Source organism: Brassica oleracea, chromosome C8 (genome assembly GCF_000695525.1).
Source record: "Brassica oleracea var. oleracea cultivar TO1000 chromosome C8, BOL, whole genome shotgun sequence".
Lineage (NCBI taxonomy): Eukaryota > Viridiplantae > Streptophyta > Magnoliopsida > Brassicales > Brassicaceae > Brassica > Brassica oleracea.
Window position 1 is genome coordinate 32,723,449 of NC_027755.1, and position 13,256 is coordinate 32,736,704.

General features: G+C 35.9%; 3 protein-coding genes, 1 non-coding gene and 1 pseudogene across 4 annotated transcripts; 2 read left to right on the forward strand and 3 right to left on the reverse strand.

Moving 5' to 3' along the window:
• Positions 1 to 333: 333 nt before the first annotated feature.
• LOC106309215 lies at positions 334 to 3,051 on the reverse strand (annotated as a pseudogene).
• Positions 3,052 to 4,776: 1,725 nt separating this feature from the next.
• TRNAL-AAG lies at positions 4,777 to 4,857 on the forward strand. The gene has a single exon. It is a non-coding gene; the product is annotated as a tRNA-Leu (tRNA).
• A 232-nt stretch (positions 4,858 to 5,089) lies between these two features.
• On the reverse strand, positions 5,090 to 6,079 carry LOC106311993 (40S ribosomal protein S27-2). Its single transcript, XM_013749358.1, has 4 exons — positions 5,973 to 6,079; positions 5,682 to 5,783; positions 5,492 to 5,520; positions 5,090 to 5,394 (listed from the first exon to the last, which is right to left on the reverse strand). The coding sequence occupies exons 1-4, from the start codon at positions 5,973 to 5,975 to the stop codon at positions 5,274 to 5,276; spliced, it is 255 nt and encodes an 84-aa protein (XP_013604812.1). The 5' UTR covers positions 5,976 to 6,079; the 3' UTR covers positions 5,090 to 5,273.
• A 209-nt stretch (positions 6,080 to 6,288) lies between these two features.
• On the forward strand, positions 6,289 to 9,716 carry LOC106311992 (polygalacturonate 4-alpha-galacturonosyltransferase). The gene is made up of 11 exons (XM_013749357.1): positions 6,289 to 6,587; positions 6,663 to 6,827; positions 7,011 to 7,036; positions 7,120 to 7,179; positions 7,259 to 7,384; positions 7,462 to 7,513; positions 7,595 to 7,641; positions 7,738 to 8,072; positions 8,160 to 8,517; positions 8,590 to 9,168; positions 9,242 to 9,716. Exons 2-11 carry the CDS (start codon positions 6,665 to 6,667, stop codon positions 9,515 to 9,517), a joined length of 2,022 nt encoding a protein of 673 aa, XP_013604811.1. The 5' UTR covers positions 6,289 to 6,587; positions 6,663 to 6,664; the 3' UTR covers positions 9,518 to 9,716.
• A 1,962-nt stretch (positions 9,717 to 11,678) lies between these two features.
• Positions 11,679 to 13,180, reverse strand: LOC106310787. The gene is made up of 5 exons (XM_013748008.1): positions 13,110 to 13,180; positions 12,824 to 13,025; positions 12,570 to 12,713; positions 12,330 to 12,479; positions 11,679 to 12,256 (listed from the first exon to the last, which is right to left on the reverse strand). Exons 2-5 carry the CDS (start codon positions 13,016 to 13,018, stop codon positions 11,939 to 11,941), a joined length of 807 nt encoding a protein of 268 aa, XP_013603462.1. The 5' UTR covers positions 13,019 to 13,025; positions 13,110 to 13,180; the 3' UTR covers positions 11,679 to 11,938.
• Positions 13,181 to 13,256: the final 76 nt, after the last annotated feature.

Here is a 13,256-nt window from a genome sequence, read left to right on the forward strand (position 1 = left end):
ACCCCCTAAATACTAAACCATAAACAATAATCATTAAAGTCTAAACTCAAATGCAATAATATTTTTGATTGAAAATAATATTAAAAATATTATCTAAATTATGGTATTTAAAGTAATTCTCATACTAAGAATTTTTTGTCAACTTACCATCGTATTAAATCAAGTTTTAGCCAAAAGTAAAACTGTTTGGAAAAATAACTCTTAACTATGTTAAGGTATGTTTGACTTGCATGAAAGAAAAAAAAACCATCTCGTGCTCTAGCCTTCTTAAATTTATTTTTATACTTCACAAGATCGAGACATGAGTACATGACCTGATAACACTATAATCACCTATAGATAAGTTGAGAAATATAAAAACGAAGATGATGTCAGTCTAACATGCTTCTTGATAGGCACTGCACATATTGGCTCAGCTTTGTGCAAGGTAACACCGAAGGCCTCGCTCATATCGACATTTTCAGGAAAGATGCCGTTTTGATACTTCCAGTCAAAGCCATAGAGAAGAGACGCAAGAACTAAATGCACTATCCTAAATCCGAGTGGCAATCCTGGGCAAATTCTCTTTCCAGCTCCGAATGGGATTAGCTCAAAATCATTGCCTTTCACATCGATTTCTCTTCCCAAAAACCTCTCAGGCTTGAACTGAGTTGGATTCTCCCACACGTTTGGGTCTCGTCCTATATATCGCCCATAGACTCACAAGAACCTTGTTCCAAACACACAACAAGGAGTAATTACACAACATAAAACCAACCATATAAAGTCATTACTCAGTTTAGTTACTCTGGAAATCTTCAAAATAGCATTTTTCTAAGTTTATATCACAAAAATAGCACTCAAAAACTAAAATGACCAAAATATCACCTTTCTAAGTTTATCCTTTGAAAATTTTAATTTTTTTATTTTTCAAAATTTGAAATCTTATCCCCAAAACCTCATTTCTCAACTCTAAACCCTAAACCCTAAACTCTAAACCCTAAAATCTAAACCCTAAACCCTAAATTCTAAACCCAAAATAATCATGGGTAAATCTACAAAATAGCACCTTTCTAAGTTTATATCACAAAAATAGCACTCAAAAACTAAAATGACCAAAATATCACCTTTCTAAGAGAGAACAAAAACTTGATTTAATGCTATTTTTGTCTTTTTCTCTTAGTTATTTCTGTTTTGTTTAAATTAAAAAGCCTTACTAATATTTCCAATAATCTCACTCCATTTTTCATTATAAGAAAATAAAAACGAGATTATTCCAAAAAATAAAATAATAATTTTATTTTTAATTCATTCTTCCACTTTTTACTTCAACATCCACTTTTTACATCAAACTGACAGAAAATTTTGTTGGAGAAATTCTCAACTCCACCATTAAAAATAGAGTAACACATTAGAGATTATCATGTTATTTATGGTTAAGTTCGTTTTTATTTGTTATACATGGAAAATGAAACATGCAACGAGGATACCTGAGTATTCTTTGGAATGCATATGAACTCGAAAATCCGGACATCATCAGACTCCGATGTTCGAGGGATGAGAAAAGGGGAAGGAGGATGCAAACGAAGAGTCTCTTTCACTACTGCTTGTAAATAAGGTAGTTCGAAGATATCCAATTCTCGAACGGCGTCGTTTCGTCTTATCACTTGTCTAATCTCTTCTTGAGCTTTCACCATCATCTTTGGGTTTCGAAGTAGTTCTGCCATAGCCCATTCCACCGTACTCGAACTTGTGTCTGCTCCGGCCAAAATCAAGTCCTATCACACACACATTAGATGAATTTAATCAAAGGTCATACAGAGAAGCCCATTTGCTAACTATATAGTTTGAAAATTAGGACTTACGAGAAGCAAATGTTTGATACCATCATCATCGAGTTCTGACTCCTTTTCTTGAGATATGTCTAAAAGAAAGCTTAGCATATCATTTTCCTTGTTTCTTGAAGCCTTTAATGATCTCTTTGTATCGATGAATCTTTGGAAAACCCTAAACAGTTTGTTCATACATAGCCTCGCTTCTTTTCTAGTTCCTTGCAGATCAAGAAACCCAAGAAACGGGAAAAAATCTGCCGTGTTGGGTTTTCCAGCGATCTCCATCATCCGAAGCACCACGTTTTGGAAGTCATCCGTTGTCTCAGAGTCATCAAAGCTGGCGAGATTTGTGGAAAACAAAGCGTTAGAGATTATATTGAGAGATGTGATGAATGATGCGCGAGCAATGTTCACAGCTACACTTCTCTCGCTGCATCTGTCAACAAAGCTCATGAGTTCTTGCACTTTGCGCATCCTTAAGTGCTTGGTTGCTTCTAAACTCCGCGTTGAGAATAACTGTTGTGTCGTGATCTTTCTTAGAAACCTGACTATACACAAAAAAAACTAACCCTAACAATTTAATTTATAAATTTATAATCAGTGACCAAAAAAAAACAATTTAATTTATAAAACCAAAAAGGTTAGAAAACGACTATATGGCCGGTCTTGGCATAGGCCAGCAAAACATTAGTCTATAACTCTAAAAAAATTGAAGAAAATTATATAGACATAAGTCCTAAGTTTGTTAAAAAAAAATTATTAAAACATTTACTAAATTAACTAAAACTTCCATTTTACCTCCAACGACCAAACGGAGGTAGCCATGCAAAAGAACGCTCATGGTGACCAGTGGCTCGAACCGGGTCAGTGGAGATTCGGTAACACAAGACATGGTCATGTGTTTTCAGAACTTCTTTTGCTGCTTCAGGTGATGATATGACCACTGTAGTCAACCAACCAAGCTTAAGAGTCATTACGCTTCCGTAAATCCTCGAGAGATCGGCAAGTGAACGGTGAGGCTTTTCACCGATTTGTAGGATGTTACCAAGTAGAGTTAACCTTGGAGGACCCGTCGAGATCTTGGCTCCTTCGAAGCCGGAACATGTGAAAAGGAAGAAGATGAAACAGAGTAGAAGCAGAGACAAGCTAAGATATCCATCTCACGTTTCGTTAAACTTAAAAGAACACTATTACGACGCATTTATAACGATTTAACATTGGGAGATGTAACAGGTGTCATTGTCCCTTCACCGATTCTCTAGTATTTTGTCGTGTATATGGTGATGTGTTACACGTTGAAGTCAAGCAACGAGCAACGAGAGATTCTTTAATTTTCCCATATACCGTATTGATTGTCATTTTGTTTAGGTGTCCCATAAACAATGATTTGTGGTTTTGAAAGTGCCTTCTTTTGGTTGAACTGAAGTTGGTGATTTTAAAATATACTATACCGGTTAATGCAAGTACACACCTCAAATCTTTCTTTTTTTGAATACTTGCATTAACCGGTATAGTATATTTTAAAATCACCAACTTCAGTTCAACCAAAAGAAGGCACTTTCAGAACCACATTTGATGCATTGGCAAATATTTTTGTTAATAAAATGTAAGTATACTTAGAACTTATATACTATATACTGAAGACTATATGACATTTGTCATTACTTTTGTCGCCACCTAGATAAAATGAAGAAATTGAGAATGATATATATAACAATTATACACTTGATTTGGAGTTTTAGAAAGCCTCAAAATGCATAAAATTGTTTTCCCCTTTAATAAATCCTTATAATAATATCAACTAAATATGAAAATGTTCTTTTTTGTTTCTGATTTATTTTCACTGTTGTCTGAGTATTTTCCAACATCTGTTTCACCAGCAAAATCTCGTCAAGTCAATGTAATCTGCCGATTGAAGGATGGAGAAAAAGTAGAGAGAGAAATAAAATTTAAATGTACATCAAACCTCATCCTTGGAGATAAGGATAGTAGGGCTCTTTGCATTAACCACTTCAAATTCATATGTAAATCAAACTTTCATGGCATAAGTTTTCAAATCTCAAACTCTTTCTCTTTTTCTATTCGTAAATTTGAATTATGAATTGTGATTTTGCCCAATTTTCGTATTTTCAAGCTCTAAACTATAATACTTTTTATTTTAATGCTATTCTAGTTGATGATTTTTGAACATCTTTTTTGTTTATCCATTTTATATTTTTTTTATGTGTAGTTCATCATATTCGATCTGAAAGTTAGATGATAATAATTTATATTGCATCTTGTTTATCCATTCGGATCCCAGTATATGAGAGCTACTGGGAACTCCAAGGAACGGAGTTTTTTTCCCAACAGACTCAGAATAAAAATCTGTTGAACCCTTAAATGAACACATCATTTTGGCCACGGGAGTCTCTCATGATGAGAAAGACAATCTATTCTACCAATGTCAAGAGTCATGTGGAACTGGTTTTGGTTATCATGGATTGGTCAGAGTCTACGCCGTATCTCACACTCTCCCTTTCAATTTAAACTTTTTACAATTTATTTAAATTGTGAAAATCTATAACGGTTGATGTAGTATAATATGTTATATTTATTTAAATAATCCGATTTCAATATAAAAAATGTGATTTTTTTTTTTTTTGGTCAACAAAAAAAAAAAAAAAGAAGCGATTTCTAAACTCAGTTTTCGAGTATAACATATTATTAAATGGAAACTAAGCGTAAAATGTAAATAAATTGGCAAAAGAAAGACATGTTAAGCTTGAAAGTTTAGGCTAATATATACTCTTAGACTCAGTTGTAAAATTTTTTATTTTTTATTTAAGTAATCGGATTTCATTAGACAAAATAATTGGCAAAAGAAGACATGCTAAGCTTGAAAGTTTGGGCAAGGTTGGGCTAATATATACTATGTTCTATAACTCACCGTCTAATATATTGTTGAAACGTTTAAAACAACAAAGTTGATATGGCCGAGTTGGTCTAAGGCGCCAGATTAAGGTTCTGGTCCGAAAGGGCGTGGGTTCAAATCCCACTGTCAACATTCAATCTTTTGCAAATTTGATTTGTTAAGGATCGTAGAGTAATCACATACATTAAATGTAATCAATGGACTCACTAATGTTCCATTTCCGCAAATTATCCAACTTTGGTGGATTTAAATGGCCAATAGCTCTTAAATGTAATCCATTTAATTTATTTTAAAACCGTATGCGCTATTACTTATTTATTAATCAGTGATCTATGAGTTTGCGCACAAGAAAGTTTATTCCGAATAATCATTTACGATCGTATTACTGGTTATTCATAAAAGCTCAATCAACAAAGGTTTCTTCATCTAAACTCCAACGAGTTGCTTTTCAAAACAGATAAGCAAGATCCATAACATCCAAAAAAACCAAAAATAAAAAGAAACCGGCCATGACTGATTTAATGATTGATTAAAGCTTCAAATCAATCTCACTTCTTCCTGAAAGAGCATCCTTCCGTGAGCCTTGCCTTTCCTCCTGTAGGCTGGCACAGAACTGTCTGGCAGTTTCCGCATACAACAACGGTCTGCGAGTGACTGAACACAGTAGTGCTGCAATAACAAAAGACACACCCCCATAAGTTCATTATAGTTTTCATCATCCAAGTAAATATCAAAGGAGAAAAAAAATTGAATGAAGAGGGATTACATGTTGAAGCAGCCTTGGCATTTCACATCCTACAATAAATGTTCAACAACAACAAGAAACATAATCAGAGACCAGTAGATAAACATTCAAGCAATTGTATTTTACAATTCTAAAAAAGAGAATCTAAACCATTAACCACATAATCAAAAGAAGTAGATATAAAATGCTCAAGTACTAATAGGTTAAGTACCATGAAAAATGAGTTGGGGGATTGAACGAGACGCTTGAGCTTGTGCTTCCTCTTCTCGAGCTCAGCTGGTGGGTTAAGCAGATCGATATCGTTTTGAAGAACCTGTTTCGTATTCAATACAATTAACATTTCATTACATAACACAAAACTAACTTAAGCTTAGAACAGTAAAAAAAATACGAGAACAACACTCCTAATCAGCTATATTCCGCATACGCAAACGAGATTTAATACCTAAGAATCATGCTTTTACACTACGGAAGGAAGAGATCAAGAAGAAGGAGAACTAACCATCTTCGCAAGAATCTCAAGAGACGGCGGAGATAGCAGGCAACGACAACAATAAGCGAGAGAGTATTCTAGGGTTACCACATCGTCTCCTTATATATATATACCACACGACAATCTGACCTTCAGAACCTTCGGGACGAGCTAGAGTGTTTCGTTCTCTTTCATTTTACTTTTTTGTTCGGCCTTATAATACAAAGCCCAGTTCTCGCTTAATCAATTTATTAATCTTTTTTATGGTATGAGTTCGGTTAAACCTTAACCGATCAAACCGGAAAGGAGAATCCAAATTGTGAAATTGATAAAGAGATCGACGAGTACACGCCTGCGTGCGTGTGAGGTTCTCTGCAAAAAGAGAAAAAAGCCACAGATCCTGGCGTTGATAGCGATTGGTTAATAGTCGGTGATTCAACGTTAGATACCAATCATCTTCTTCTTCTTCTTCGCGTCCATTATCTATCACTCTCGCTCTTCGTCGCGGATTGTGCTCGAGTTGTCAGATCTCCCGCCTATGATTGGTTAAATTGTTAATGGCGTTTTAGTTTATCACCCGTGAGGCCTTTCCGACGCCGGATTCTTCTCAAAATCTCGCACACATTCATCTCTTCTAGATTCCGAGTATGAATTTAATCGTCTGCTCACTCTCCTCCTCAATTATTCGTTTCGTTGCTTGATTTAGGGTTTGTTTGACAGGAATGGCGCTGAAGCGAGGGTTATTGGGAGTTAACCGGATTAGAGGAGGAGGAGGTGGAGGTGGTGGTGGATCTCGATCTTCCTTTGTCCTCCTCGTTTTTTTCTGTGTCTTCGCACCTCTCGTCTTCTTCGTTGGTCGTGGAGTGTACATCGATTCCTCTAACGGTATTGCATTATTGCGCGCCCTTATCTTTTTTATCCTTACTACGATTCATGTAGAGATCGAGTTGCATTATTCGCTCGATGTGTGACACTGATTATAAGATCTGGCTTTGTTTCTGTTTTATTCGATTTTGTGATTATGTAATTCATTTATCTGACACGAGAGCTTTACTTTCGTTGCTGCAGATTATTCAAATGATTCACTGAAGCAGGTGAGCTGGAAACTCCTTTTTATATTATGAATCTATGTTTTAACACAAGTAAGTGATGTTGTTTGATTGGTTGGTTGTTGCAGGATCTTGACTGGAGAGAACGTTTAGCTATGCAATCTCTTAGATCTCTCTTCTCGAAAGAGGCAAGTGTTTTAAATACTTAGTGTGGTTTATGCTCCTTAGACTGGCTCCTTTCTTACTAGTTTTTTAACTCCTCATCAGGTATTGGATGTTATCACAGCTAGCACAGCTGATTTGGGTCCTTTTAGCCTTGATTCTTTCAAGAAAAACAACTTGTCTGCATCATATCGAGAAGCCGTAGTAGACACCTCCGTTAGAAACTCTCAGGTGTGGTTTAGTTTTGTTACTTTGGTTATTCGATTATTTCGGCTCGAAGCTTTAAACTTTTGATCTACTTTATGCAGAATCAAACAACATCTAGTGCCATGAATGCAAAACGTGATATTACTTCTAAAGGTAGTGGCTTTTATTTAAGTTGCATTATCATCTACTTCGATGTTTTTGATCTCTGACTCTTCTATGTTATCGCTGATGCAGGTGGTAGCCATCAGAAAGTTGAGACACCTGCAAAGTTTTACAGAAGGGTAATTGTTATTTTATTTACTTAAAGTTCAAAATCTGGATGCGACATATACGTTTATGATGGAGAATTGTCCTTTTATCTACCTCGAAATTTTCAGCAACTAAGAGAGAAAAGGCGTGAGATGCGAGCAAATGAGCTGGTCCAGCGCAACGATGACACGATTCTAAAGCTGGAAAATGCGGCCATCGAGCGCTCAAAGTCTGTTGATTCTGCAGTCCTTGGAAAATACAGTATTTGGAGAAGAGAAAACGAGAACGACAACTCTGATTCAAATATACGCTTGATGAGGGATCAAGTGATCATGGCTAGAGTCTACAGTGGTATTGCCAAACTGAAAAACAAGACTGAGTTGTTACAAGAACTCCAGGCCCGAATCAAGGACAGCCAACGTGTTTTGGCTGAAGCAACAACTGATGCTGATCTTCCCCGGAGGTAAAATGCTTTCTACTATGTGCCTTCTTTTCACTGTTGGTGGTTTTTCATAAAGTAACGTTCTGTGTAAAATGACTTTTCATGTAGTGCTCATGATAAACTCAGAGACATGGGTCAAGTCTTGTCTAAGGCTAAGATGCAGTTATATGACTGCAAGTTGGTTACTGGAAAGCTGAGAGCAATGCTTCAAACAGCCGATGAACAAGTCAGGAGCTTGAAGAAGCAGAGTACCTTCCTGGCTCAGTTAGCAGCAAAAACAATTCCAAATCCTATCCACTGCCTGTCAATGCGCTTGACCATTGATTACTATCTTCTTTCACCGGAGAAAAGAAAGTTCCCTCGCCGTGAAAACCGAGAAAACCCAAATCTTTATCACTATGCCCTCTTTTCTGACAATGTATTAGCTGCCTCAGTCGTCGTTAACTCGACCATCATGAATGCAAAGGTGAAAACAATCTTTTCTTATCACCTGAAATTGAAAATGGATTTGCTTGCTGATCTTATTTCATTTCCTCAGGATCCTTCGAAGCATGTTTTTCACCTTGTGACGGATAAACTCAACTTCGCAGCAATGAACATGTGGTTCCTCCTAAACCCACCTGGGAAAGCAACCATACATGTTGAAAACGTGGATGAGTTTAAGTGGCTCAATTCATCTTACTGCCCTGTTCTTCGTCAGCTCGAATCCGCAGCGATGAAAGAGTACTATTTCAAAGCAGATCATCCAAGCTCAGGCTCTTCGAATCTCAAGTACAGAAACCCGAAGTACCTGTCCATGTTGAATCACTTGAGATTCTACCTCCCCGAGGTTTATCCCAAGCTGAACAAAATCCTGTTCCTAGACGACGACATCATCGTCCAGAAGGACCTGACTCCGCTCTGGGAAGTCAACCTGAACGGAAAAGTCAACGGTGCAGTCGAAACCTGCGGGGAGAGTTTCCACAGGTTCGACAAGTATCTCAACTTCTCGAATCCTCACATCGCCAGGAACTTCAACCCAAACGCTTGTGGATGGGCTTATGGGATGAACATGTTCGACCTAAAGGAGTGGAAGAAGAGAGATATCACTGGTATCTACCATAAGTGGCAGAACATGGTATGTAACTCAACTCTTTGCACATTTGCCTCATGTGGGGTTTGTAGTTTTACTAATGGTTATTGTTGTGTAGAATGAGAACAGGACACTGTGGAAGCTAGGGACACTACCACCAGGATTAATAACGTTTTACGGACTAACACATCCTTTAGACAAGTCGTGGCACGTGTTGGGACTTGGTTATAACCCGAGTATCGCGAAGAAAGACATTCAGAACGCAGCTGTGGTTCACTATAACGGGAACATGAAACCATGGTTGGAGTTAGCTATGTCCAAGTATCGACCGTATTGGACCAAGTACATCAAGTTTGATCACCCTTATCTTCGTAGATGCAACCTTCATGAATAAAATTCAAATCACTATTAGATGATTTCTAGTAATCTTATGTTGTTCCCCATGGCGTTATTTTTTATTTCTACACTGTTAATTGTTTATTAATATCTTTGTTTAGTCGTATTCTTTTCTTACTTTCGGGTTAAAAACACTTTTGTTATTCCAAATTTTATTCGATAATAATACCTGCTTGCGCAGAGTGTGTTTACCTAAACAATATTAAAGTTCAAAAAATATATTTAAAAAATATTGTATTGAAATATAAATTTTATATTTGAGCATAAAAAATATTTTTAACGCCTATTTAATTGATTTGGTATTCAATTTTTTTATGACTAAATATTTTGTTTATTGATGGCTCTGTACAAACTTTATAAGAGAAATAAGTGGAAGTAGATAAGTTTAATAGAAGTTGTGATGTTCTTTTTTTTTTTTTAAGTCAACTGATGATATTATATTACTTTAACGAGTTTCAATTACAAACAGCCTTACCACCCAAGGCAAGAAACATAATCATTTAAGAACTTAAAAGGCTATCTGTAAAACCAACACAAGGAGCTAAACCAAAAACAACCAACAGTTCTCCGATCAACGAAAAGGTCTCCATCAACCAAAGCTACAAAGAGGTAAGGGTTCTCTCAACGTCAAAGAGCTCGTATAACCACAAGGGAGGGCCACGAGCAACATACGATTGAGCAAAAGAAGGATGAAGAGCACTTTGAGCAATGAGAAAAGCTCCTCTATTAGCTACCTGAAACTCAAAAACTAATTTCCATTCCTTAATCGTAGATAAAATCGCAAGCAAGGCCGATGAAACATGACTAAACGCAGGCCATCTAATGGGATTGTTTATCATTTCCACCACCGAAAGATCAGAAAAAGCAAACACCACCTTAACTTGACGATGAAAGGCCAAGCTTTCAATGGCCCAAGATAACACTGAAAACTTTGCATGATCCAAATTCTCCATCTGAGAAAAAAGTCTCCTACTATGTAGGATAACCACTCCTCTTTCATCTCTTAACACCCACGCAGCTCCAACCATTTTCTCCTTTTTTGACCAACAGAATCCAATAATACACTTCTTCCACTCCGGGAGGGGACACTTCCAACCTTTCTTGCGAGCCACCTCCATTTTCTTTTGTTGATCCTCTTCCTGCGTATCACAAGCTTGAGCCTGAAACCAATTCTCAGCTTCTTCCAAACTCCTCTGAACAACACCCAATGCATTAGGAACCAAACCTTCAAATAAAAATTTGTTTCTGTCTATCCAAATGTTCCACATAAGCCATGGGATTGCTCTTCTTTGCTTATACTCCCTTCCTTCCAATTTAATCAGCTGCAGAAGATATTTCATATTGGCAAATACAGACTCCGAATCAAAACCATGCCTTGGATAAGGAATATTAGACAAAGCCCAGACTTGTCTAGCTGATAGTTGTGATGTTCTTTTATGTGATATGAATAGATTATATATTATCTATATAATTGTTTTTCGATCTGCCATGTCAACAATTCGGTCGACCACAGCGCAACACGTATCCCTCTACCAAAATGTTGTAATTCATGCATAATAGGCTGCTGGGCCCATATCATATTCATGAGCTAGACGATGTTTCTAGGGTTTCGCCTTCCGTCTTCTATACCAAAACATTTTTTCGGTGTTTTGAAACGAAAACAATGAAGTGTTATTTTCTTTCGCATCGCTCTATATTCTCTTCTAATCTACTGAAACGCTTAGAGTTTTGGTATACTTTTGTATTTAAAATTAAATTTTAGATCATTTTTTTACAAATTCTCCTATAAACTATATATAAATATATAAATTATTAATTTATAATTTTTATATGACTATGTATTTACATGAAATCTTTTAAAATATTGTTATCTTATTAACTTATCGATTTATATCATATTTTGAACGGGTTCAATTCAAATCTAACAAAATTATTAATTTATAGTATTTATTAATTTATTAAATATTACTCCTTGAAAAAAAGATTTTATAGAGTATTCATGCATATTAAGAATATAATAAATGTTTACAATTAAATTTATTGTTTATTTTTACTATATATTTTCCAATAACCATCAACCAATTGTATTTAATTAATTCAAATATTTTTAATTATTTTTTTTTAAAAGCATACAATTTATCAATATTAACTATTAAAAATACCTTAAAATTCTAGAAAATTTATTATTTTGGAACCGAAAATAACTCCAGAAAATCTTCATTTTAGGAACAGAGGGAATAGTTTATTGAAAATCTACCGTATATTAAGCCATATAGTATATTGCATCTGTTTTCTGCCTTTTCAGGGTTGTAAAATTTCTTATTTTACCGATGCAAATAATCGATATAACATAATTAATATCATGTCTAAGAAAATTTGTTCGTCGCTTTCACCCCCGCCCTTGCGCAAGACTCAGACGTTACAACCGATGTCGGATATCGCCAGCCCGCGTTTGAAAATCTTCCGCCACTTTCTTAGTGGTCTCAACAGTGAACCGGCGAAAGTAGGAAGACAGCAGTGGCAGATTCCAAGGAAAAGAAGGCCTAAAATTCTGGTCAACTTTAACCTTGGACGCAATCAATCCTTTTCCACCACTACATTTTCTGTATTCTTCTCTACTCTTCGGCTTCTTGTGCTTGCACAAGCGTTCTGCATCAACATACATTGGCTCCACTGTATAGTTAACCTCGAACGTTTCCATGTAGTCCATTCCTTTTCTCCTTTTCCAGTTATATGCCTGCCAGCAATAAGCATGCAGGAGAAACCCTAATTAAATTTTCCACGACTTGAACAAAAACATTGATTCTTACAGAAAGTTCTTTTGGGTTTTCGAGGACATTTAGACGTATTGGGATAGTTCCTGAAAAGAAAAGGAAGTTCCATGACAACTCTTTATCAACCTCCAGGATCGGCCTATTCCCTATACCTCTCTCTGATGTAACTTTTCTTGAAATGGCTTTCTTCATTAAAAAAAAAATTTCTTCTATTATTTTTTAAAAAGCTCTTAAATATACACATTTGAATTATACAATGATAAGTAAATAACAAACCAGAAGTGGGCGGCCATTGATTTCTCTGGAGTATGTTTTGTTGTCTTGATTAGTTAAAACGTCGTAAGCTGCTTGAGGTGGCAATCCTAATGTAAATTCCATTTTTATACTGGAAAAGCTATCAATATTATGGTCCGTATGCACCTTCAAATATAAGAAAATATAAATGAAAATTATGGATCATTTCATAGTTCTATATATATATATAGATCGAGGCAAATGTTTTGTAATCTTGTTAGCTGATTTAATCTTACCTTCACCGTAGGAGAAGGTTCATGATATTGTTCCTTCTTATTTGCATCTCTCCACAGTTTTAATTGCTCCTTCGTCTCATCTCTCTCATCGTGAGTTTTTGTCTCTCTCACAGGCTTGGATTTCACATTTTCAGATTTTTTAGGCTGTTGAGTGTTCTGACTGATCCAGCCACCAAACTCAGGAAATATGCCCATTTACACACTGAAAATTTAGGCCCCAAAGAGATATGACGATGGAAAGAGTGTCTGAGATATAGATAACGGGACAAAGAGTTAATTGACTTACCGGGGGAAAGGTCAACGGCACAAATCATGTATTGTATATACTATATGGTTTCAGGCGCCTTAGAAAAAAGTATAAGTTTAAATATAGACAACACATATATATAACTGAAAGAATAAAGAAGGTGAGTGTACCTTACGTTAACGTACC